This window comes from Theropithecus gelada, chromosome X (assembly GCF_003255815.1).
Source record: "Theropithecus gelada isolate Dixy chromosome X, Tgel_1.0, whole genome shotgun sequence".
Taxonomy (NCBI): domain Eukaryota; kingdom Metazoa; phylum Chordata; class Mammalia; order Primates; family Cercopithecidae; genus Theropithecus; species Theropithecus gelada.
This window is the reverse complement of record NC_037689.1, coordinates 46,017,710-46,044,801: the sequence shown is the minus strand read 5'-3', so window position 1 is coordinate 46,044,801 and position 27,092 is coordinate 46,017,710. Positions and strand designations below refer to the sequence as shown.

General features: G+C 39.4%; 1 protein-coding gene across 6 annotated transcripts in view; it reads right to left on the bottom strand.

The window, feature by feature from the left end:
- Nucleotides 1–2,387: 2,387 nt before the first annotated feature.
- The window catches only part of ZFX (zinc finger protein X-linked), a 67,564-nt gene continuing 42,859 nt past the window's right edge, over nt 2,388–27,092 (bottom strand). For 5 of the 6 annotated variants that reach the window (XM_025372721.1, XM_025372722.1, XM_025372725.1 and 2 more), the window contains 5 exons: nt 10,905–11,054; nt 10,529–10,672; nt 10,014–10,166; nt 9,353–9,493; nt 2,388–8,245 (listed from right to left, as the gene is read on the bottom strand). In XM_025372721.1, the coding sequence (XP_025228506.1) occupies nt 7,062–8,245; nt 9,353–9,493; nt 10,014–10,166; nt 10,529–10,672; nt 10,905–11,054 (1,772 nt within the window). In that variant the 3' untranslated portion in view covers nt 2,388–7,061. Of the gene's footprint in view, nt 8,246–9,302; nt 9,494–10,013; nt 10,167–10,528; nt 10,673–10,904; nt 11,055–27,092 lie in introns of all 6 variants that reach the window. The other variant, XM_025372726.1, reaches the window with a different exon arrangement.

The following is a 27,092-nucleotide window of genomic DNA, read 5'->3' as shown; positions in this document are numbered from 1 at the left end:
ATGATTTTCATGTTCCTATGGAATAAGGGTCAAGAAAACTATGAAAAAGAACTAAAGAGGGACTTGCCTTCTGGTTCACCAGGGTACTGTGAGAAAAACAATATGGCATTGGCACAAGAATGACAGACCAGTAAAACAAAATAGACTTCAGAAATAAATCCAAGGATATATATGATGACCACATAAAGTGTCATTTCAGCTCATAAGGGTAAAGGGTGACTTACTTAACAAACAGTACTGGAATAGGTGGCTCTCTATCCAAGAGAAAACAGAAATTAGATGCCCTACCAAACAATATATTTTTAAAAAATTTTTTTGAGATGGGGTCTCACTCTGTCACCTACGCTGGAGTGCAGTGGCACGATCATAGTTCACCATAGCCTTGAATTCCTGGGCTCAAGCTATCTTCCCACTTCAGTCTCCAGAGTAGCTGGGACAACAGGTGCATGCCACCTTGCCCAGGTATTTTTTTTTTTCAAAATAATTTTTAAAATCACCTTTGGATCTGCTAAACTAAATAATTTTAATTACATAAAAATCCAAACAAAACAATAAAAATATAGGAAGAAAATCTAGGCATATATTTGTAGAACCTTGCAGTAGAAAATAACTTTTTAAGCAGAACAAGAAACACCAGGAATCACAAAGGGGGAAAAAAAAACATTTGATTACACAAATATTAAAGATTTTTATATATGAAAAGATTACATAAGCAATAACAAGATAAATTATGGACTACAAAAATGTGCAGCAAATGTATTAGAAAGTTAATAGGCTTAATGTACAAAGAACTCCAAATAGAAAATGGGGCACAGGATTTGAACAGTCAATTTATCAGAGCGACAACTTAAAGTGCTATTATATATATAAAAGTATTAAACTCCGCTAGGAGTCACGTCAAAGCAAATTGAAACAGCGATGGCATAGTCTTTATTTTTTTAACCTGTGAGATTAGCTGTAACACTCACTGTTTGAAAGGCTGAGGGGAACAAACTCTCCCATATACTGGTGTAGACACATGAATTACATTTGATGTTTGAAAAGAAAATCCCTGAACCCAGAATAGAATTGATATTGTGGTTACAAGACAGATCAAAGATTTATGTGTATGGACTAAGATTAGAAGAGAACAAAGACAAGCAATCCCTTTAATAAAGGTGGCCTTGTGGATTATGATTTTCCCAATTTTTGTTACAAAAGCATGCAATAAAAATAACTTGCAAGATTTCCATCTTTGTATAGTAAGTACATTTGCCCTTTAAAAATTAATTTTCTGAAGAACAACCAAAGCATACTGCCTTGAGAGAGAAAGGAACTTTAGAAGGTCTGCCACAACCACCACTTCAAGGGGGAACAGTAAAAATCAATAAAAGTAGACATAAACATGCAAGGCTAATGGGGAAAACCTCACATGTTGCTAGTGTGCCAGTGCCAGAGGGCAATCCAGAATTGGACTAACCTTTATTAGGATGACATAAGGGAACTCTTCTCCCCCTTTTCCTGTGTCCTAGCCTGGGAGGGCTGGAGTAGATGCTCCCTTTCTCTGATGAGAGAACTAGTCTCTTGATAGCTCACAAAGGAGTGGAAGGTAGGCCCCATACCTTCAAATGACTGGCTACATCAGTCAAGGCCTACATTGGAGGGAAATAGATTGGAAACAAGCTCATCTCAGCCTCTGGGTCTCCCAGTCCAGCCTTACTAGAATAAATCACACACCTAATGGGTGGTTTCTGGTCTATTTTCAATGTGGTTGGAACTCAAGAGGGGAGGACAGGTGACTAGAACCTTCAAAACCCCAACAGATGACTTTACAATACCTCTCATTTCAAATAATCTCAGACAAAAGGAAATGGGTTCTGCATTTAAAAGCAGAAACTGGCCTCTTAAAAAGCAAAATAATATAGGTCTAGTTAACTATTCTATAATTTTAGTCGACGTGTTTAGATACTTCTGTGGTAGTTCACATAGCCAAACAACATCGAGAAGTCCTGAGCAAGTTTTCAGTAGCCAAGTCTCCTAGTGGCTTTACAGTCTCAACAGGTCACTGTAATGCCAGATCCTTTGTGTCCACCAATACCAGCAATACAAGTAACATGGGAGACCAACTGAATAGGAAAAACCAAGTAAAGGAAAGTAATTCTTGATTTTGACCTCAAACTTGATGGACTGAGTATTTCCATCAGAGGTCAGAACATGATTTTGAAATCCAAGTTGGTACAGATGCTACGCCTATATGCACCAGTGATATGTTCCTTGGTGCTATTATTAGTGTTGAACTACTGAAGGGAGTCGAATCACCTCTAGCAAGTCGGGAATTCATTAACTGTGTGATTTAAATCTCCTCATTTCGAGTGTATACCTTGTCTATAGCCAACACTCCACTAGGGTAACTTAAAACAAAATAGTAATTTATTTACAATAGCAAAGATGTCAAAAATAACAGGAACAATATATAACAAATCCAAGATTTTTATGAAAAAGGCAAACAATATATACACGAAACCAAAGATGAAACAAAATCCATAGGGTAAACTTAATTTGACCTTAACTAAACAGTTACAGAATGTGGCAAAATGGTTTTTCTTTATTATGATTTACTTAAGTAACCCTGGGCCAATTACACACACACACCCACACCCACACCCACCCACACACAATCTTTTTCAGCCCTTCTCTTTTAAATGCTGAATCTTCCTCTGAACTCAATTTACCTTTGAGGAATGTAACTATGGGAGGCCACACAAGATTTAGGAAGTGCAGGCTATTTACATGTGCGCTAAAGGTATACTTGTTGACTTGGCAGGCTTACACTTTTAAAACAGCAAACGGAAGGTATCAACTGTCTGGGTCCTATTTTTCTCTCACTGTTCATTTCTGATTTTTTGTCATTTTCTTATCTACCACACAAAATGTTGAACCAGTCATCTTTTAGGTTCCTCAAGTGCTCTTAAAGTGTTTCCCAAGTTTGAACAGGCATCAGAATCACCTGGAGAACACGTTAAAACAAAGATCGCTGGGTCCCACACCAGTTTCCCAATTCAGTACGACTAGGGTGGGGGTAAGAATTTGCATCTTTAACAAAGTCCCAGGAAATTAAGATGCTGCCAATGCTGCCCGGCCACACTTTGAAAACCACTGCTCTGAAAGACTGTCCCTTTAAGATACTGATTGGCCATGTTTTTCCTTACATGAATGCTAGAATTTGTGGGAAATGAAATTGTTAATACTGGGATTCCCAGAGAATACAGCAGCACATTATCTGACTTGTTGGATCACAGACAGGTTAGGTGTCATTTGTTAGGTGTTCCATTACAAGTTTTTCAGTATGCTATGGTTTTGTCTGATTTATGGCTCTGGACAGTGACATTCTTCACATTCCCTTCATCATTTACTTAAAATTTTGATTTATTGTTTCAACTATTAGGCAAACATTTGTTTGTTCATACAGTCGGAAGAACTGCAGAATCTTGTCTATGAAATCAAAGATGGCACAACTCTATCTCTTTTGACTCCTGACATTTACTTAACTGCCGATTTTTAACTGTGGCAATGACCATTCTCTAGTATGTTAGCATCTACTAGAGTCCTCTAAACTGGGCACCAAGTGGTAACTCGAGGGCACGATTTCTGCTGTGGAGGTGGTAACAGTACCGATTAAATATGCTGTAAATTAATACTGAAATGAACTTTATTAAGTGCTCTCAAAAACCACTTTATGCATGGGTAATTTATCTCGGGGAACTGGAGATGCTAATAAAACAAATCCTTTATGAAGATAAAAGAAAAACCGAATTCCAAGGACATGCTCATCAAAGGACTCACCAATCACCTCTTAACTTCTCTGAAATATTACTTGCAAATTCACAGAACTGAAATGTTACCAGTATTTGCATCCAAGTCACAAAATTCAAAGCAATCAAGCACTTTGCATTCCACTGCTGTGAAAAAGGAATTAAGAAATGGGGGGATGAAAATAATCCACTGCTTTTGATGTTTATTAGGTTTACAAAAACTGTACATTTTTTTTTTCCTTAAGAAAAAGCATTAACTTAGTACTGGTATCAAATAGACTAAACATTCAATAACAGGAAAATATTCTGATTTTTATTTTTGCACGTTATTCTCAAGTACACAATTACAATAATGTCACACATCCCTATATGATTTTCTTTTTATGTATTTTACTTTCTTTACAAAGTGTACAGAGGGAGGGACATACAATATTTAATAGGATATTTCTACAGAACAATAACTTATATTATGTCCTTGTAAAAATCTGTACCTCTTTAAAACATTTAACTGAAACATCCATTTTTTTTAGCTTTGCTAATCAAAATTGTTTTAAGAATTAAAACTAGGTTGTAACTAATGTCAGTACATAACAGTGACTACGATTTCATTTTCTCTTTATACAGACAAATGTTTTATCATATTCACTTGACCAAACCCTTAAATACCTTTTAAAGGTTTTAATATTGTGCTTTAAAAAGAAAAGAACTGTGTATGATTCCAGAGTATGTAAGAGAAATATAAAATGTGTGAAGTGTTGTGTTCTTTATCTTTCAGTTTATTTAAAAAAAAAAAAAGACCCAATCATTTATATTTTCTGTATTAATTTTATAGGATTTAAAATTAATACATTTCCACTTTCATTTAAGTGTTTTTACATTATTTCTGGGAAAATAAAAATTAAGGGAGATTTTAAAGGTTCTCACAAAAAAACAGACAGAGCTTTCAAGAATCGCAGGGCAATGAATCACGGATCACAAAATTGTAAGTTACTTTAAAAAAAAAAAAACACATTATAGGGGCCAAGAAGGTACAGGAATTTCCTATAAGATAGGCTAGGAAAACCCATGCCTTGACCTTGACTGGCATTTGGGCTAGAGTTCACACCTGCCTAAAGCACTTGATTTAAAACTAGACTAAATCAGTCTAGCACTTCAGGTTTGCCAAACACCAAATATTTTTATTTCTAACCCTAAAAATGTAACTCTTGAATACAAACATCAATGGCAAAGAGAAAGATGAAAGGTAAAAACCTAAGTACACAGGGGACGGAGCACCATAATGAGGTGGCAAGGCAGCTATAGGGTGGGAAGACAATTTCTAAATATCCTACAATGTGCTAGATGCAGACGGACCAATAGCCAACTGAAGGGACCCCAAAACTGTTTTCTGTTCTCCAAGATTCGTCTTAACACAACCAAGTTCTAATTAACCGAGTTTGTTTTATGACTGTATGACACTGATTCAGACCTATGTCGTGTCTAAGCGTGGTGGCTCACGCCTGTAATCCCAGCACTTTGGAAGGCCGAGGCAGGTGGATCACGAGGTCAGGGTTCAAGACCAGCCTGGCCAAGATAGTGAAACCCCATCTCTACTAAAAATACAAAAAATTAGCCAGGCGTGGTGGCAGGCACCTGTAATCCCAGCTACTTGAGAGGCTGAGGCAGATAATTGCTTGACCCCAGGAAGCAGAGGTTGCAGTGAGCCAAGATCATGTCACTGCAGTCCAGCCTGGGCAACAGAGCGAGACTCCATCTTAAAAAAAAAAAAAAAAAAAAAAACACCTTTGGAAGACTTAGTGATGTTCCAAATAAGGCCTCAGACTTTCCTTATCTACTTAAAACACATCTTTACGTTTTAATCAAAGCCAACTTGAGTGTTAAGTTTTTAAAGTTTGCTAACTGTAACTGTCTGAGAAATACCAGATCGGCCTGAACTTGCCGAGTGTGATGCCATAATTAGCACCTGTTCTCTGGTCCACAGAGCCATCGCTTCTTTTCCATCCCTCTCACTAGGTAAGACAGAGTTCCCTCTAGGGCTTCTCAAAGAGAACTGTGGGAGTCATGTCTGGATACTCATTTGCTTTTCAGAAAAATATAAAGACATGGAGCTGAAACTGTATGAAAACATTCTACCTAGAAACATCTTAACCTCTATTTTTCAATTACCAAAGATATTTAAAAGAAAATATCTTTACTCTTTAAAAATACTAGTGTCCTTATTTTCCTTCTAATTCTTCACCTGAGTAATCTCTCTGAAGAGCATGACTTACAAAATGCTCTCTCATGCATCCCTGGATCTTTCATGTTATTGTAAATTTAATACTTTTCATTATAGATTTTAAACAACTACTGTAACTTGGGGTTGTGTGTATAAATATATAAAATAAGCAATACACACAGGTACATGATATATATGTGTATATATATAATTCGGGGTACATTTACATACATAAAGTTGCAAAAGATCCTATAAGCCATGAGTTACCTCTAGGAGATTCCAAAATGCAGTCCTCAGTAAATGTCATTTGTAGCACAAAACCATTCCAAGACGAAGCCGCACAGACAGAATAATCAAAATACAACATGATCAAGCATAATTTTTCAATAAGGTTTTCTAAAAGTTTGCTATGCTGACAAAAGATGTAAATAATCCAAAGAAAACCAAAAGTAATATATTTGAAAAGTAAACACGAACCCAGCCACTGCTCTTAAGCAAAGCCAGGGACGCAAAAGCTCAAATGGAAACTTTCACTGTCAAGTGGTCTGAAAATATTAAGTAAATGACTTCCATGTTATGATAATTAGACCTGACTGTAAAATCTCCCATTTATATTAGTAGATGTCTCTGACAATTTTATTGTGAGAAATGTATGGGGAAGGAAAATGAGTCAACATGAATACTTTCAGAGTTACCAATATAAAGTTACCTTAAGTTAATGGTCTTAGAAGAGTACCATCAAGGTAAGCAAGGTAAATATTTAAATAAATATAAAATTCTAAGATATAAAAATTCGGTATAGAATCAGGGATTACTTTATTAAAAGTAACTAGCATGTTGCCAGTTTTCCCCATTTATTAAACAAACTGAATAGAATTCAGAACACACTACTGAACAAAATGTATATTAAAAAAAGTCAACTAGAAGCAATAATTCTATTTGTACACAGCATAAATCAATATACAGTATTGTATGTGAACGAGACTGATTGGCTTTAAAATGAATTTTCTGCTTCAAGGCCAATATCTCTACAAACGTCTGTAGAAGTATTGTTAGGGCAGGCCAACTTCTTTATGATGTCTCATTATGTGCTGGTTCTTTTCTGAAGGTCTTCGGAAGCCTTTCTTGCAGTACTCACACCGGTGAGGATAGTCTTTCGTGTGAATGGAAATAACGTGCCGTTTAAAGCCTGAGGCATCTGTAGTGCTATACTCACAGTACTCACACTGATACACTTTCCTGCCACTGTGTGTCTTCATATGCTTTTTAAGCTCATTCTGTTGCCTAAATCCCTTTCTACATCTCTTGCACCTAAATGGAAGATCCTTTGTGTGAACTGAGAGAATATGGCGACTTAGAACAAACGGATCTGCAATCTTAAAGTCACAATGTCTACACTGGTGCATTTTTTTGCCCTTGTGGGCAGCCACGTGTTTCTTGAGTTCTGAAGGCCTATGAAAGCCTTTATCACACATGTCACACTTATGGGGGTAGTCTTTCGTGTGAACTGAAATTATGTGTCGTTTCAAATCACTTGAGTTCGAACTCTTGTGGTCGCAATGCAAACACTGGTGTGTTTTGCTTTCTTGGTGGATAAGAGCATGTTGCTGCACCTCTTTGGTATCCGAGAAAGTCAGAAGACAAATGTCACACTTGAATGGCATCTCTTTACTATGCTTAGTTTTGACATGCGTTTTCAAGTTAGAAGAGTCTGCAGACCTATATTCGCAGTACTGGCATTGGTACGGCTTCTCCCCAGTATGGATTCTCATGTGCTTTTTGAGCTCTGAGGGGTGACGAAAACCCTTACCACACTCCACACAAATATGAGGAAAGTTCTTGCTGTGGACCGCCAAGAGGTGGCGATTCAGTAACCCTTGTTCAGCTGTCTCGTATTCACAGAATTTACACTTGTGCATTTTGTTGGCTCCTTTTTCCTTATGCACCATTTTGTGAGTAAACAAAGCCCCTGCATGAGAGAAATGCTTCCCACACTCATCGCATTCTATGGCCTTCTCTGCCTTGCTGGTCAGCTTGTGGCTCTCCAGGTGGTTGTGTAAACTTATCTTCTTGTTGGTAGTGTAATCACAGTCAGTACAGCGGTATTTCTTCTTGGCAAGGTGTTCGGGATGGTTTTTCATGTGCCTTTTCAAAAAACCTCTCGACTTAAACTTCTTCCCACAAATCATGCAAGGATAGACAGTCAAAGGATGTCCATCAGGGCCAATAATTATTGCTAAGAAAGGAAAAGAAAGGAGTATGAGTGCTCAAACCAAGTTCTGTTCCAGTTTCTTTGCGAATGTAAAGCGTGGGTTCTGACCACTGTTGGCCAAGGACTCCTAAATTGGACTATTTGCTACTTAACATTCCTTTTACTGTTTTTCAACACAAGAGATATAGCAACCTAGTCATAGAGAAAATGGTCTGGAAACTTCATTCATGAGGACTGTACCACCTTCACTCCCTCTAGTTTAATAAAATTAATGAATATGTAACTTTTATCAATTAGTGATTAAACCTACAGCAATTTAGAAATTGGTGGAAAATTGGCTGGGCATGGTGGCTCATGCCTGTAATCCCAGCACTTTGGGAGGCCGAGGCAGGCAGATCCCCTGAACTCAGGAGTTCGAGACCAGCCTGACCAACATAACATGCTGAAAACCCGTCTCTATTAAAAATATGAAAATAAGTGGGGCACAGTGGCACACATCTGTAATGCCAGCCACTTGGAAGGCTGAGGCAGGAGAATCACTTGTACCCAGGAGGCAGAGGTTGCAGTGTGAGTTGAGATCACGCCACTGCACTCCAGCCTGGGTAAGAGAGCAAGATTCTGCCTCAAAAAAAAATAAACAAACTGGTGGAAAATTATTCATAAAAATAAACTTTGGTGACAAAAATTTCCACTGTTTATTCCAAAAAACGTAACTTACATTAACTTACAGCAAAGTTTAAACCCATATCATCATACAAGAATAGGAATGTTGTATGAACTAAAGTACTTATCCTGCTGCTCTGTAAATTATGCCTGCTTTATGCTGACATAGATTCTCTGTATTTACAAAGTTAATGCTTATAACATATTTGAGGGATTTCATTCCATGTACACATAAAAATCATCCAAGTTTTGAATTTTTCTCATCCATGTTTCTCAGTCATGTACTGTTTCTTTTTATCTAAGGAAATCATTCATGAATATCACTGAATTCTGAAAATTATATTTTCAAGTTCAATAGACAAAGCTACATATGGTCTAGCAGCTAAAATGCCATTGTGACACCCCTGTGGATACATACTAGAGCTTCCTCTGAGAGCACGCTGCGCCATGGAACTCGTGCGCCCTCACCTGTTTGGTACTGCCTGGAATCAGGTCTTCTCCTTTTCTTTGGTTTTTGTTTAGCCAGTCTGCCGAGGCCAGCAGACTCATCTATGTGCAAGAGGGCACTTGCAGTGCCATTCCGGTTTTCAATTCCATCAGAATTATTACCTAACAATGTGTATTAAAAAACAAAATTATACAGTATTATAAATTTTAAAGAATTAGGAATTCTTTATTAACTACAACAACGAAAAGTAAGCCATGATACTCATGAATGACAGAAATTCCCCATTCTAGGTCATGGGTTTTATGAGCACATTTATTATCGTGAGACCGTAGGAAACGCCTAGCTTCCAAAGCTAAAAAACGCATGTCAGCAGTTTTGCCCCATAGACTCCCTTGTCTCCCAAAATGAAAAAGTCATGGGCCAAATATAATCAAGATGAAAACTTTCAGCTTGAAAGCCTGTGTACTTCTTGCAGTACTTCCTTCTACGTAATACACACATGAAAGAAATTCCTGTTAAACACAAAATGTAGACTTTATACTCTAATTCAATTCAAATAATCCTTACAGGACACTGGTATTTCAGACTTCTGAAACCTAAGACTACAGAAACCATTTTTCAATCATGGATTCATGTTCAAGAACCAACTTCTTCAATGCTAAGAGGTGCTGGGCAACTTACCATAAGCTGCTGCCCATGCGATCGGCATGAAGGTTTTGATTTCATTGTCGTCCATTTGCTGCTCATGCACAGCAGCGGCTGCCGCTGCTGCCGCAGCATCCTCCTCTCCTACAATCACTTCCATATAAACTTCGTCAGCGATTTCAGCAACATCTAAGTAGAAAGTTACAAAAACTTCTGTGACCAGGTTTACAGAAATTACAGGAAACATGTTTTTATTTGAATTCAGTTAATAGACAAAATGGAAAGAAGGTCCAAATATTACATACCTAGAACATAGCTTTCACGTAGTAAGCACTCAATAAGTATTTGTTGAATGAATCATTCACTTCTTGGCTTTCACCATAACTTGGTTTTAAAGCAACATTATAAGCATACATAAAAGAGTCACTGATGTTTCCCTTGGAATGTAGTAGCATAATCATCTCTAAAATAATGCTACTTATTTCAAACGCTGGTCACTTAAAAGCTCCAGAAACATAAAATTTTCTCCCACAAAAAGGCCACCTACTTACTTAAATCTTCATCTTCTGGCTGAGAGTCATTGACAGTCATATAAACCATCTTTTCCCTGGGCACACGAATACTGCTGTTCTGATCAAGCAGTTCAACTCCATGATCATTCTCAGGCTCACTCTCCACAATGTCTACAGTTCCACCTATCCGAGAAGAAAACAGCTTCAATAATTTATTTGAAAACTTCATTTCCATCTATTTCTTTTTACATACTTTTCTTATTACTTTTTACAAACTTTGCTATTACGACATTGGAATTCTTATACAAAAGTTACTTCAGAAAAGATTCCAAATGTTCTCAATCTAAATAACCCAAAAGTAATCAGGCTGAAACATTTGGATGAGGATGTACAATGTCTAAACACTTCTTCTTACCTAAGTCATCTTCTCCAGGGTCAGCTTTAAAAATGTACACCTTGATGACTTCAGGGCAAGTGCCATCCACTTTACAAGGATCAATTTCCGACTCTGTGTCCATGGTCATTCCGGAAGAACCGTCGTGTTCTATTTTGCCAGCATCATCCACTAAAAAGGAAGGAAATAAATCACAAATAATAATATATATTTAAATAAAATGTTACTCTTTGCAAAAAAAAAAAAAATTTTTTTTTTTGAGACGGAGTCTCACTCTGTCACCCAGGCTGGAGTGCAGTGGTGCGATCTCAGCTCACTGTAACCTCCGCCTCCCAGGTTCAGGCGATTCTCCTGCCTCAGCCTCCTCAGTAGCTGGGACTACACGCGCCCACCACCACGCCTGGCTAATTTTTTGTATTTTTAGTAGAGACGGGGTTTCACCGTGTTTTCCTAATCCACCCGCCTCGGCCTCCCAAAATGCTGGGTTACAGGCATGAGCCACTTCGCCCGGCGAAAGTTCTTTTACAAATATAATCTCTAACTTGATTCACATAAAACTGGATTTTACCTAGACAAGTAAAAGATTCAGTAAATACATTTCTAAAGACTTCTAAAAACAGAAGAAGATATTAAAGCAAAAAATACTATACATAGAGAAAACTCCTGGTAGCCTAGAAAACTGTAAATACAAAAGAATATACTTATAGCCTTTGCTAAGCCATAAGATAAAAGCACTCCTATATTAAAGATATTCTTCTAATACTAAAACCTTCAAAGAACTGGCCAGGTGCAGTGGCTCATGCCTGTAATCCCAGCACTTTGGGAGGCCAAGGTGGGTGGATCACTTGAGGCCAGGAGTTTGAGACCAGGCTGGGCACCATGGCAAGACCCCCATCTTTACCAATGATACTCAAGAATAAATATATGTGTGTGTGTGTGTGTGTGTGTATGTGTGCATATATATACATATGTGTGTATATATATATACACACACACACAAAAATTAACTGGGCATGGTGGCACGTGCCTGTAGTCCCAGCTACTCAGGAGGCTGAGGTGGGAGAATCACACAAGCCTGGGAGGTCAAGGTTACAGTGAGCCAAGATAATGCCACTGCACTCCAGCCTGGGTTATAGAGTGAGACCCTGTCTCAAAACAACAACAACAACAAAAAACTTAGAAGAATGTCCTAGAAGTAAAATCAAGAAATAGTCTTCATATATAAATATTTTATAAGCAGTACTTCATGGTCACTATTCTTGAGTATCATTCGATATGATCTATCTCCAATAGAACAATACATTAGAAAATAATCAAAACATGATTGCCAGAAAGGTACACTGCAATGAGATGGCCAACGGAAATTCAGCTTCAATCTGCTTAAATGTAAATACGCATAACGTACACACACAACTTTAGTTTATGACAATAGTGAGTCTAGGTCCTTGGTGGCAAATGCAGCAATATGTGAATTTAAACATATTCTCATACACCCATTGCTCTCATTAATGAAGGTATAATAGCCTGTATGTGTTAAAAAAAAAAAAATGAACAAATGAAAGAGAGACACAGAGGGGGATAAAAAGAGAAAAAAAAAAAAAGAGAGATACATATGACTTCCAATAGTAGAGACTCGGGGGATATACAACAAACATCACATTTATTTATTTATATTTTATTTTTATTTATTTATTTATTTATTTTGAAACAGAGTCTCTGTCATCCAGGCTGGAGTGCAGTAGCACAATCTTGGTTAATTCTGCCTCCTGGGTTTAAGCGATTCTCCTGCCTCAGCCTCCCAAGAAGCTGGGATTACAGACGCCGGCCACCACACCCAGCTAATTTTTGTATTTTTAGTAGAGATGGGGTTTCACCATGTTGGTCAGGCTGGTCTCAAATTCCTGACCTCAAGTGATCCACCCACCTCGGCCTCCCAAAGTGCTGGGATTATAGGCATGAGCCACCATGCCCAGTCAAACATCACATTTTTTAAAACTTTACAAAGTAGCCAAGAAAGTAAGTGTCCTGTTATTCACAGGACCTGCAAAATAAAGCTGCAAAAAATGGTGTCTTCAAATAACAGACTCTGGATTTGAATAAATACCAACCAAAAGCATAATCCCCATATAATGTAGCCTTACATTACACATCACTTATGGGCACTGACTGCTATCTCTAGCTCAACAAAAAGTGTAGCAAAGACTAATGAAAAGTTAGCACCCAATACAATTTAATTTATCGCAAAAGTTGGGTTTTTCAATGTTGAGTCCATTAGTGAAACTCTGAAGGAATGTTCTCTCTGCTCTAGGCCCAGCTGGTCTATCTGGCATAGTGGAAGACCAACTAGAGGGGAGCAGGACCGAGGCCCAGAAAAGAAGGCTCATTGAGCTTGTTTGTAATACCTGCAACAAGCCTTTTCATTTCCCCTTTGCCCTTTTAGTTCCCTTTCTGGTGTTCCTCTGCTAGATCTGTTTTCCTTTTGGATGGACATTGTTTTATTCAGTTCAGCAAACAGTGAATCACAACTACATTAGACTCTAGGCAGGTATTGGAGATGCAAATATGAAAAAGTCAAGGGCTCCAGAAATTTACAGTCTTGTGGCAAAGTGAACAAGTAAACAGGTGGGTATTTTTAAATGTAGTAATAATAATGCAGCTACCATTTACTAAGTGATTATGGTAAGTACTACTTAATACTTACAACAACCCTGTGAGACAGATGGTACAATATTCTCTACATTTTACAGTAGAGTAAACTGAAGTTTAGAGAGGTTGAGTAACTTATCTGGAGTCACACAATTCACATCTCAAGCTACGCTGGTCCCAGTCAGGGCTCGTCAACTTCTGGAATTTGGAGCATGGGGTTTAAATTGGTAGAGGCAACTGTGATTTTTGAAAAATCAAAAAATAGTGTAACTATCTAAACATGCTTTCTTTTCGCAGAAAACGAAGGAATGTGCTCATGACTCAGGTAGGCATAATTAGTATTGCAACCAAGGCTAGGTGGTGGTGATTCTGACCACTATAACTTTTAACATTCACAGTCATCCCTTGTGTAATTTACACCCGTTATACCAAGACAGAACTCAGATTCTGACATCTTTGAAATGATACTTCTGCAAAGTTCTGTCACAATCTCCAGCTCCAAAAACTGTGTTTACCTAATCAAAATTCTTACGCAGAACATCAAGATGAATCTACTACCTCAAAAGCCAACATTAAAAAACAAAAATACAGTGACAAATTATCAACTTAACTTCTGACTTATTGAGAATCAATACCATCCACACCCCAAATTACGTGCAAAGAAAAGCTTGAAAATGGCAGCCCCAAACCTTTGTCATTTACAAACATAAAAATTATAAAATTTAATCAGCTTGTTTCAAATGCAAAGTTCAAGAATCCCAAACTCTGGGTCACTGAAAGCAGTTGTTGTTTTGGTCTATTTTTGATATCATTAATCACCAAACTACATTCTAATATATCTTCAGTTTCAAAACCAAACAAGTCACTTAAAAATGCACTTGTTGATAAATTATACTTTTTCTTACATAAACTGAAAGTCATTTAAGAGAAAAAAGCAAAAGCTTGTTTATGTACATTGTAAGATGACAATGTTGAACCCTCTAATGCAATCTTTAATAAATTGATACAGAAAAATGAGAGGATGAGAGTCAGAAATGACTGGCAAACATCATTGTGCACTGATCTCTGCCATGGGAACAAAGGAAAGATACCTCACCCAGGTTAAGAGAAAAAGAAGGGCAATTACGTAAAGGGACAAATGAAGGGAGACACAAAATGGTGTGATGGTAAGGGAATGCATGGGTCAATATTGCTGGAATGTGAGGGTCAAGTGTGGCAAAGGATGTGACAGGAAATGCAGCCGACTGCGAAGCTGAAGCCAGGTCACAAAGGGCCTTGTGCACAGGCAGAGGGACTCAGACTTTATCCTTGCAGGCCAAGGGTTTCTCAGTCTGGTCAGGTGTCAAAATCTCTTAGGGAATTTAAAAACAAAGCATCCAGTCCAGCAGCTCTACAGAATCAGAATCTGCAGCACTCGGACCTGCTATATAGAGACAGATTTAGGGGCGCTCTGCCTCTCGGACTCTGATGAGAGGCTGGAGAATATCTGCTGCAGGACTGAGAGACTTTCACACAGAGCAGTGACTAAGTCAGGTGCCCATTTCTGCTGGCCTTGGAAAGGTAGATCCAACGAGATCAAAGCATGGAGCTGACTTGCGTCTACTGCAGTAATGCAGGTGACAGATGGCGAGGCCTTGAATCAGGACAGAGGTAGTGCAACTGGCGGAGTGGGCTGGACTTGAGGTCTATCTTGGGACTGAAATGAGTAGAACTTGGTGTCTGACTGAAAACCTAACATGACAAAGAAGCCAAGGATAACTGGGTTTTTAAAATTTAGGTGACTGAGTGACTGAGGTAAGAAATGTGAGAAATGAGGAAAAGAATCTCTCTTCCTGCATGTTTGATTAACTTAAGGTCCCAAGGATAACGTCCTGAAAAGCCCTCAGAACCAGTGATTGTCGCTATTGCTTTGTGCTCACGGCACCCTTTGCTTGCTTCTCTCGGAATACATGATTCACTGTGTGGCCACTGTCTGGTTTTTCTCCCTGTCTTTCCCATTGACACAGCAGAACCTGTATTTTCATTACTCAGTCTTTTAAGACCCAGTCTGGTGATGGTAGATGATCAGAATATTGATGAATCAACAATTCACTGAATGAATGAGATGTGAAGCCAGCTGCTTAATATTCAAGTCTGAAAGTGGAAGGCTGACACAGTTTGGGGAGCCCTCAACTGTGTTAACTAAGCTTTGTCATCATGCAGTGAGAATCTGCAGTGTGAGGACAGAGTCCCAGGGAATGCCATAGTTAAAGGGAGGGGCAAGAATAGTTCATAAAGAAACCAGAGAAGGGAAAGCTGGAGAGGGTGGTAGAAGGGTATGAAGGAAGCTAGGGAGTTAAAAGATGCAGGAAGCCTAGTAAGTAAGGCCCTAGTAAGTAAGTAATGCAGCACCACACAAGAAGGAACGTGGAGAAGGAATGTCCACTGTGTAGTAGCGTGAGGTCGCTGTTCTTGGTTAAAATCAGTGGAGTGAAGGCTGTAAGGGGTCAGACTAGAGTGGGCTGAGTCGTCAATGGAACATGTGAATTTCTTCGAGTCTAGTTTGAAAAAGGCAAACAGAAGGACAATAACTAAAACGGGTTGCAGAGTCAAGGACTTTTCCATTTAGTATTGGTAGATAAAAATACTCAAGCATGCTCGGTCTGTAGGAGAAAACAGAATAGAAAGTGAGAGACTGAAGCCAGAGGATGTGAAATTTGGGGATCCAGATCTCAGAGGAAAAGGGATAAATGAAACTAGGAGCAAAGATGAAGGAATTTTCCTTAAATAGAAGGAGAAACACGCTATCCTTCTGAGACTTGAATGATAATGTAGCTATGCTGTGTTTAGGGAAGCAGGGAAGGTGATGATGCAGAAAGTTGTAGTTTATGGCTGGTGGCTTCAATCATAGGTATGAAACAAGAGGCAAGAACTTGGGTAATCAGTGAGAAAACAAAAGACTGGGTTAAGAGCTTGAGAAACTAGAGAAAATGAGTGATCCAGGACAAGCTTAATGATACGAAGGTTCAAAGAGTCCAACTGGTTAAAGTCTTTGCAGTTAAAAAAACAACTACAGGTTCTCTAAACACTGGACATAACTATCTAAAGTATCTTGATTATGCTTTATAAAAATGGTTTGTAGGGAGAAAGAGTCAGCATTAATGCTCTTACTTCTGGACTGATACATACTTACCCTTTTTCAAAGCTATTTTTATGACATACCCGGCTAACTGGGCCAAGGTTATTTTCTTAAAGGTGGTTTGGAATTTCAAACCGAGGTAGCAATGGAGGGATAAAGTTTGGTGATTTGTAACATCTTCGGATAACTCAACTCAAAACAGTTTGATGATGTTGATAAAGCTGGCCTCTTTTGAGAAGGCTTGTCAAAACTGATTCCAGCAAGTACTGGAAAATCCAATGTCCCTATGTTTACAAATAACAGGGCCAGGCTTCTTGTTTTGGCATGTCAGTTTGTCTGTACCCTTCAGGTTAAACCTTTGATGACTAGAAAATCCAATCATTTTAGAGCTTGCAAAATGTCATGGTTTTACCTGTAACTTGGAGTAAAAGACCTCTGTTTGCTTTCACAAATGTGTGGGAAAACACATTCCAAATATATGAGCTTACCTGGTAGCAAAGCTATTCTATTACATAAGTATAATTCACCTTCAGATTTTCACCTTGAACATTTATCCCACTAAATCTATAAAATTATTCTGAATATGAAATGTTACAGGAATGATTTATCTTTTAAAAAGACACTTTGATGGTCCTGTTAAGTACTCAAAATTTCACTATGATTTTAAAGCTACCATTATTAAAAATGAATTTCTAAAAACAGACAAAGAAGGCTTCGATAAAATTGAGTCATCCTACCTATGATTCCTGCATAAGTGCCTTCTCCTAATGTAGTAATGAAGAACTACAGCTTTAGAATAAGGCCTCTCCAAAACAGAAGAGCACAGTTTCTGGAAATTAAGACTACTTCTAATAATAACTACCATTTGCATGGCATTTTGCAATTTCCTTAGCATTTCTACATTTTTTTAAATACATTTGATTCTCATCTTTTCCAGATAAAGAAATACAGGCTCTGAAATGGCATGTGATTTGCCCAAAGTCAGTGAGCTACTAAGTGAGAGGTGGAAGAGAAAGTGAGGTGCCTGACTTTAGAACTCAGACCTTTATCTTCATCTTCTGAAAGAAATGAAAATGTGCTCAAAATCCTGCCACTGGGAACCATCAACAGAATTTACAGATCATTAGACATTTCTCCAGGCATACTACAAATAAAAGGATGGAAGAAAGAACAGAGAACTTTTTGTGAAAATGAGATGTTGTAACATGCTCTTTTTAAACAAAAGTTACAACATGAGAATTTAAACTCAACAACAAAACAATTTTAACTCCAAAGTCAATCCCATTCCCTCGCCCACGATCTCAATTCCCTTACCCTACCCCTTCTTTTGTTTCATCACACAGGCTTGGCACAATCACACACTTTACAATTTGCCTCTTTGCCTCTGCACCAGCACCTAGGTAGCTAAATATGGCTGGAAACACACAGAAACACAAACACACCCAACGGATGGTTTCACTTTAAATTCATAACCCTGAACCTGAAGTGAGCCCTTTCTGCTACTTTCTGTCCCATCCTCTTTTCCCTATTCTCCTCACCCCTCAAATCTCTAATACCACCTCCCCATCCTCTCAGTGGCTGACCTTCTTACTTCACCTAGAAATCAACCAGAAGAGAAGATTCACTACCGCATCTAATCCACCTGCCAGCAACTAAGCCCACATACACTGTCTTCAGCCTGTTCCCACAAACCATTTGTGTTCCTACCTAATGCCTATCCCCTCTTTTTGAAGCCCCTCCTTCACTGCTTGAGCACCTCTCCCCTCTCTTTCTCTGCATCCTCTACTGGATCATTCTCATCAGGATACAAACAAGCCATTCTTTCTCCCCTGCTTAAAATGAGCAAAACCTCCTTTTTTTTTTTTTGAGGTGGAGTTTTGCTCTTGTTGCCGAGGCTGGAGTGCAATGGTGTGTCTCAGCTCACTGCAACCGCCACCTCCTGGGTTCAAGCGATTCTCCTGCCTCAGCCTCCCAAGTAGCTGGGATTATAGGCGTGCGCCACCACATCTGGCTAATTTTGTATTTTTAATAGAGATGGGATTTCACCATGTTGGTCAGGCAGGTCTTGAACTCCTTACTTCAGATGATCCACCCACCTCGGCCTCCCAAAATGCTGGGATTACAGGCATGAGCCACCGTGCCCGGCCAAGCAAAAACTCTTGATCCCATTTCTCCACCACCTCCATTTCTCAAATTTGCCTCATTTCATATCCTTTAAAGTAACTTCAAGGTTGGGTGCAGTGGTGCACACCTATAATCCCAGCTCTTTGGGAGGCCAAGGCAGGAGAATTGCTTAAGCCCAGTACTTAGAGACCAGCCTGGGCAACACAGCGAGACCCTCATCTCTACAAAAAAATTAAAAAATTAGCCAGGCATGGTAGCATGCACCTGTAGTCCCAGCTACCCAGGAGGCTGAGGTGGAAGGATCACCTCAACCTAGGAGGTCGAGGCTGCAGTGAGCTGTGATTGCACCACTGCAGTTCGGCCTGGGCGACAGTGAGACCCTGCCTCCAAAAAAAAAAAAAAAAAAAAAAGTTCATTTCAATCAGGTCATTCTTTGCCCACAACTTCACCAAAACTGTCCATCAAGGTCACTTATGACCAATTCTCAGCCCTCACGTGACTTGCAGCGGCAGCATCTGACAGATACGCACTCTCTGTGATTCACTTTCCTCACTTGGCTCCCATGACCCAATCTCTTGGTTTCCTCTCACCTCACTGACCATGCCTCCTCACTCTTGCTGGAGCCTCCTTTTACCACCTAATGCTGCAAACCCCAGGGCTTAGTCCTTAGTCTTAAGTTTGTCTACAATCACTCCTTTGGTTATCTCACTCTGTCTCATGACTTAAATTTCATTTATATACCAACAACTCCCAAATGTACATCTCCACTCTAGACCTGTCTCCATAACTCAGATTTGTACATGTATCTCCTCTTTGATGTCTAACCAGATGTCTCAAAAGTAAGTGTCTGCTCAAATGTTACCTTCTCAGCAAAACCCTGACCGTACTTGTAACCCAAATCCTCCTTATACCTCTTATTACCTCCCCAAATACATATCACCTTATAATATGCTATACCACTCACCTATGTCTGTGTACCTCTGCTAGAATGTAATGTCTATGCGGGAAAGAAACTTTCCTGTGTTTTGTTCACTAATGTATATCCCAAGTGCCTACAATACTGCCCGGCGTATAGAGTAAGCACACAACATTCATTTGTTAAATATATGAATGCTAATCTTCAAGTAAATGTTTGGTCATTAAGACATTAGTTCTTAACTGTCTAAAAAAACAAGGCAGGTGCAGTGGCTCATGCCTATAATCACAACACTTTGGGAGGCCAAGGTGGGAGGATTGCCTCGGCCTGGGCAACATAGTGAGACCATCTCTAAAAAATTTTTAAATTAGCCGGGCATGGTGGTATGGGGCTGTGGTCCCAGCTGCTCGGGAAGCTGAGGTAGGAGGATCACTTCAGCCCAGGAGGTCAAGACTACAGTGAGTCATGATCACGCCACTGCACTCCAGCCTGGGCTACAAAGCAAGACCCCGCTTCAAAAAATAAAGTAAGAAAAAATATTATAAATGCATCCATATTTTGCCTATAATACACAAATAAGTTTTAGACCCAGCATCTACTGTCACTTTACTGTGAAAGATATGGAAGTTAACATTTCAACTTCTCCACTCCCCCAAATATTTTATAGCTAGTTTTATATTAAATGAACTCAATGCTCATTTCTAGTTTTTTTAAAAATCAGTTTCTCCATTCTAGGGTTCTTTCTATTGATCGATCCTTTAATCTGCTAGATTCAATACCAAATAGTTCCCCCATCCAAGAAAGGCCAATGGGTGCTACAGTCCCTGAATTTCTGCATACTTGAAAATGTTGGTCCACGGCCTTTACTTGAAGAATGAATTGGCTGAATATAAAACTCTTAGGTTACAATTTCCTCAGAACTTTGCAGGCATTGTTTCACTGTCTCCTAGCACTGAGCATTTCTGTGTGGATGTCCCTATAATTCTTGATCCTTAAAGTTCACTAAATAACAGTATGATTATGATTTGGTTGTTTTACCATTTTGACAATTTCTTGGAACAAAAAAGATTCTAATCTTTATTTCAGGAAAAAAATCTTCCATTATAAATATTTTTCTAGTTCATTAGTTGTTCTCTTCTGGAATTTCACTTATGTGTATTTGTGTCCTTTATCTTTCTCCATATCTATCCTTCTTCTCCATAAGCATTTTCACAATTTTATTTTCTTAACATTTCATTTTGTGATTTCCTAAAGCCCAATCCCTCTGTCCTTGGCTATATGCTAAGACACATTTTTTCTTATTGTTGCTTCTATGATGGCTTCTACCTCATATTTTTTTCTCTTCAGCTTCTTTCTGGATTTTGTCAGTTTATACTCTAACTGTCCCTATTGCCTTGTAATATATAATAAATAAATTTTTTTGTTTTGGTAGAGATGGGATCTCACTGTGTTGCCCAGGCTGGCCTCAAACTCCTGGCCTCAAGCAATCCTTCCACTTCCATTTCCTACAGTGCTGGGATTACAGGTACGAGCCACCACACCTGGCCTGTCTCAAGTTTTTAAAAAGATATCATATTGTTTGCAATTTCACTGAGCCTGCAGACCAGTGCTAACCAACAGAACTTTCTTTGATGAAGGAAATGTTCTGCACTAGCCACATGTAGCTATTGAGTACTTGAAATGTGACTGGTGCAATGTAGGAACTGTATGTTTAATTCATTTTAACAACTTTAGCCAAATATGTGGCTAGTGGCTACTATTAGAGGAAATCTCCAAATTCAAAGGGCTCCCATGCATGAAAATACAATGCATAAACAAACAAACAAAGAACAAAAAACCTACGGCCAAACATGGTGGCTCACACCTGTAATCCCAACACTTTGGAAGGCCAAGGTGGGAGGATCACTTAAGCGAGAAGTTTGAGACCAGCCTGGACAACACAGTGAGACCCCATCTCTACAAATAAATTATCTGGATGTGGTAGCACGTGCCTGCAGTCCCAGCTCCACAGGAGGCTGAGACAGGAGGACTGTTTGAGCCCAGGAGTCCAAGGTTACAGCAGTGAGCCATGATCACACCATTGTACTCTAGCCTGGGCAACAGAGCAAGATCCTGTCTCAAAAAAAAAAAAAAGAGAAAAAGGAATACAAGGGGGAAAGGGGACAATAACAATTTCTAGGGGAAAAAAGCTGTATGCAAAAATGTAATCAAAGTGATCAATGGTTATGCTGCGAATGATATTTTCACAATCAAAATAATGTAAGCACTGAGTACTGATTTCCTACTTTATTGGAAGGCTGACTAATGGTTATAGAACATACATGGATTGGCTGGGCGTGGTGGCTCATGCCTGTAATCCCAGCACTTTGGGAGGCCAAGGCAGGCGGATCACCTGAGGTCAGGAGTTCAAGACCAGCCTCATGGAGACCAACATGGAGAAACCCCGTCTCTACTAAAAATAGAAAAATTAGCCAGGAGTGTTGGCGCATTCCTGTAAGCCCAGCTACTCGGGAGGCTGAGGCAGGAGAATTGCCCGAACCTCGGAGCCAGAGGTTGTGGTAAGCCGAGATCACGCCATTGCACTCCAACCTGGGTAACAAGAACGAAACTCCATCTCAAAAAAATAAAAATAAAAGAGAACCTAAAATGGATCAGCCTCAACAATACAAAGTAAACATAGATTGGAAGGTAGGCTGAACAGCTTAAAGAAAGTGGAGGGCAAAGGCACTGATATCCTCATCTTAAAAAGCAGGAGCCAAAAGATACTGTCCACATTTGATGGAACAAGAAATAAAGATGTTAATGTATTACTTAAATTTTGAAAAGTAAAAGAACCAAAAATTGAAACACACCTACCGTGAAAAGTCATGGGAAAGGGATGTGAGAACAAAAGTGAGCAAAATTGTCAGCTATCACAGCAGGACATGAAGAAAGAACGTATGAAACAGAAGTAAAAATCAAGAAAGTGGCCGGGCGTGGTGGCTCACGCCTGTAATCTCACCACTTTGGGAGGCCAAGGTGGGCAGATCACAAAAGACTAGCCTGGCCAACACAGCGAAACATCGTGAAACATTGTCTCTACTAAAACTACAAAAATTAGCCAGGCAAGGTGGCAGACGCCTGTAATCCCAGGTACTCAGGAGGCTGAGGCAGGGAGAATCGCTTGAACCTGGGAGGCGGAGGTTCAGTGAGCCGAGATCACGCCACTGCACTCCAGCCTGGATGATAGAGCGAAACTGTCTCAAAAAAAAAGTCAAGAAAGTATATTATTTAAAATCATATAGATAAGTACCATTAGAAATAGCTGAAAGAGAAAGTATAAGTCCTCAGGTAATGTCATTGGTAGGTTCTCAGAAATTGTGACTTTCAGCCAAACAACGTAGTATAACAAAAGCAATTTTTTGGCCAGGCGCAGTGGCTCACGCCTGTAATCCTAGCCCTTTGGGAGGCTAATGCGGGAGGATCACTTGAGGTCAGGAGTTTGAGATCAGCCTGGCCAACGTGGTGAAACCCCGTCTCTACTAAAAATACAAAAATTAGCTGGGCAGGGTGGTACACACGTGTAGTCCCAGCTACTTGGGGGGCCGTGGCACGAGAACTGCTTGCACTAGGGAGGCGGAGGTTGCAGTAAGTCAAGATAGCGCCACTGCACTCCAGCCTGGGTGGCAGAGTGAAACATGGCCTCAAAAAAACAAAAAAAAATTACTGTAGGCTAATTGATATAAACAAGAGTTAAGTTCCTATGGCATATTTCTGGTCACAAAAACATCACCAAACTTCTAAGTATAGTCTAAAACACTTCTAGCATTAAACGTGGAAATAAATGTGGGCTATACATGTATTTAAGAAAGATCAGTAAAAACAAGATGATAATTTGCCCAATGATTCTAGATCAGGGTCGTGGGTGTAGAAGCCTCTCCAGCAGCTCAGGGTATCAGGCAGGAACCATCACAGGGCATGCTCAGTCACATTGGGACAGTGTAGACACGCCAATTAACCTAATGTGCACAGCTTTGGGATGTGGGAGGAAACCCACACAGACATGAGGATAATGTGCAAACGCCACAGGGACGGTGTCCCCAGCAGAAAGTCAATTTTCTTTCTCATCAACATTATAAGCAAATAACATGTTATTCCAGGACCTGCTACAGTTGCCTTTGGGGGGATGAGCCAGGAAGAACAAAGGGTAGGTAAGGCAAAGGATTACTGCTTTAAAATAGTTTTTCCATGAATAAACACAGTATGGTCTATCCATACAATGGAATCCTATTTAGCCTTAAAAAGGAAGGAAATTCTGACACAAGCTACCATGAATAAATCTTGAAAAATCATGCTAGGTGAAATAAGTTAGCCACAAAAGTAAAAATACTGTATGATCCCACTTTTAAGAGGTAGCCAGGGTAGTCGAATTCCTAAGAGAAAGTGGGAGGGTGGCTGCCAGGGGCTGGGAGGAGGGGATCAGGGAGTTAGTGTTTAATGGGTATGGAGTTTGTTTTGCAAGATGAAGAGTTCTGGGGATGGATGATACTGATGGTCGCTCAACAGTGTGAATGCACTTAATGCCACTGAACTGTATAATTAAAAAATTGTTAAGATGGTAAATTTTATGTGTATTTTATAATTAAAAACTAATTTTAAAAACTAAATTAAAAGCTTTTGGCACAATTCCATAACTATCACCTCTCCTTTTTTAAACATCCCTCATTATACTGGAAGATATTTTATTGAAAAAAGTAATTGCTTAAAGAGGAAAGGCTAATTTGGGGCCTTTAGTAAACAGAAAAGCTAATAATAAAGGCTCTAGGGGATTGTTGCTTGGCCCATTTGGCTTTTATCATTATTGAGATACAGTTTACATAACAAAATTCTCCATTTTAAAGTGTACAATTAAGTGATTTTTAGTACATTCACTGTGGTGCAACCATCACCACCCTTCTAATTCCCCATAAAGAAACACCATACCCATTAGCAGTCAGGCCCAACTCATTCTTCCCCCAATCTCCTGGAAACCACTCATCTACTTTCTCTATGGATCTGCCTCTTCTAGACATTTCACATAGATGGAATCATACAACATGTGGTCTTTTTCGCCTGGCTGCTTTCACTAAGCATAATGCTTGAAAGATAAGAAATGATCTCTTAAACCCAGAAAAGAGAAGTCAATAAACAGTCATTAAAATAAGCTCAAATAAAATCTTTTTTGGGTTTTTTTTTTTTTTTTTTGAGACAAGGTCTCACTCTGTCACCCAGGCTGGAATGCAGCACACAATCATGGCTCACTGTGGCCCTGACTTGGGCTCAAGCAATCCTTCCACCTCAGCCTCCTAGGCAAGCACCACCATACCTGGTGTTTTCTTTTTTTAATTGTTTCTAGAGATGGGGTCTCCCGATGTTGTCAAGTCTAGTTTGAATTCCTGGGCTCATGTGAGCCTCCCGCCTCAGCCTCCAAAAACGCTGGGATTACAGGTGTGAGCCATTGCGCCAGGCCTCAAAATCTTAACACTGCAACTCTGATTGCCACATTTCAATAAAGATTGAAAAGACCTTGTACTCATCTTGAGAACAACTGAAATTATCTAGGAGGCACAGACAAGAGGGAAAATCTATGCCATGAGGACACAATCAGTCTCAAACTCTAATTAAACTTGAAGTCGATAAACCTATGGCCAATACTCACAAGGTAGACATAAATTCATTCACTAAATCCCAGCCTCCCAGACACCTAATAAATCTTTAAACAGGCTAATTTGAGAGAAAAATAAAGATGATTTTACTTCCTAAGTAAGTTATCTCAAGGGGCAGTATGAATACACAAATCTTTTCTAAAGTTTTAACAAGATTCACACCTGTGATCTTGGGACTGATGTCAAGGAAGGAAACCAGGCCTTTCCTTACCATACACTTCACTATTGCTAAGATAAAATTAGGTTCTGTAAACAATAAGCCTATTCTAACTTACCATGACAAGTCTAATAGTCTTATTACATAATTACCAGAATGTTTTTTAAACCTCGAACCCCAAAATCCAATCAAAAGAGAAACTGTAGGATAGACTTGGTATTATTCAACATCCTCAGGGTCCCTGTGTGGATGGCTACTTAATACTCAACGAAGGCCGGGCTCGGTGGCTCACGCCTGTAATCCCAGCACTTTGGGAGGTCAAGACAGGAGAATCACCTGAGATCAGGAGTTTGAGACCAGCCTGGCCAACATGGCGAAACCCCATCTCTACTAAAAATACAAAAATTAGCTGGGTGTGGTGGCACACACTTGTAATCCCAGCTACTCCGGAGGCTGAGGTAGGAGAATCGCTTGAACCCAGGAGATGGAGGATGCAGTGAGTCAAGATCGCACCACTGCACTCCAGCCTGGGGGGACAGAGCAAGACTCCATTTCAAAAAAAAAAAAAAAAAAATCCAATGAAGATATCAAAGATGGGTATTTCCTACTAAAAGGATATCTGAGCAACTATTATGTCCCAGGCACTATGGTAGTTTCCCTGTATTTTATTATGAAATCAACGACAACAACCCCAGAACTTAGATGTTTTGTCTCTACTTGACATATGTGAAAACAGAGCACCTAAAAGACTGAGTAACTTGCAGGAAGTATTCTGTCAAGAAGGCAAATGCTTTAGTAGATAAATACATTTAAATTTCACTCTTAGACCTTCCTCTCTTAACTTCCTCCTCAGGAACCCTCTTTGTGGGGTTAAAATTCCACCTTATTTTTATTATATAGCCTATAAGAGACTTGAAAGAATTGGGTACGATCTGATCTCCTTTAATTCTTGAAACTTTCCTGGAGTGGTTCAAAGGTTTAGTGAAATTAGCCTCATTCTGTAGACCAGGAATTAAAGGAACAGTACCAGTTAGGTCCCTGTCCTAAGTTACAGTGATCTGTAGCATGGTGTCAGAGACATAAGTAATGAAAAATAGTTGAATAGGTCTAAAACTAGTAAAACAATAACTGATTTCTTTATACATTCAGGGGGAAGAGAAAGGAATAACTGTTACAATCCCACCCTGTACCTGCCCTTACCCAAGAAGAATTCCCTGATGGGACAACAGAAACGTCATAATGAAGCTAATCGACATTGAGCCTTGCTAGCCCAATGGATGCCACTGACTGAGCCTCTGGATAACGACAGCAATGGCTAGCAGTGACTGACAGGATCTCTCATTCTCACAACCACCCTGGAAGTCAAGCAGTATTACTGGCATTTCACAAATAAGGAAGCTAATACAAAAAGGTTAGTTAACTTGCCCGAATTCATTCAGCTAATGAGTAGCAGAGCTGGTATCCAAATCCAAGGCTGTCTGACTCAGCTGCAAGCTGAGTTTCCATACACCAGATGTTGCTTCTCTAAGATAGGCAAGGAGAGGTATGTTCTCTCTCTCCCTCT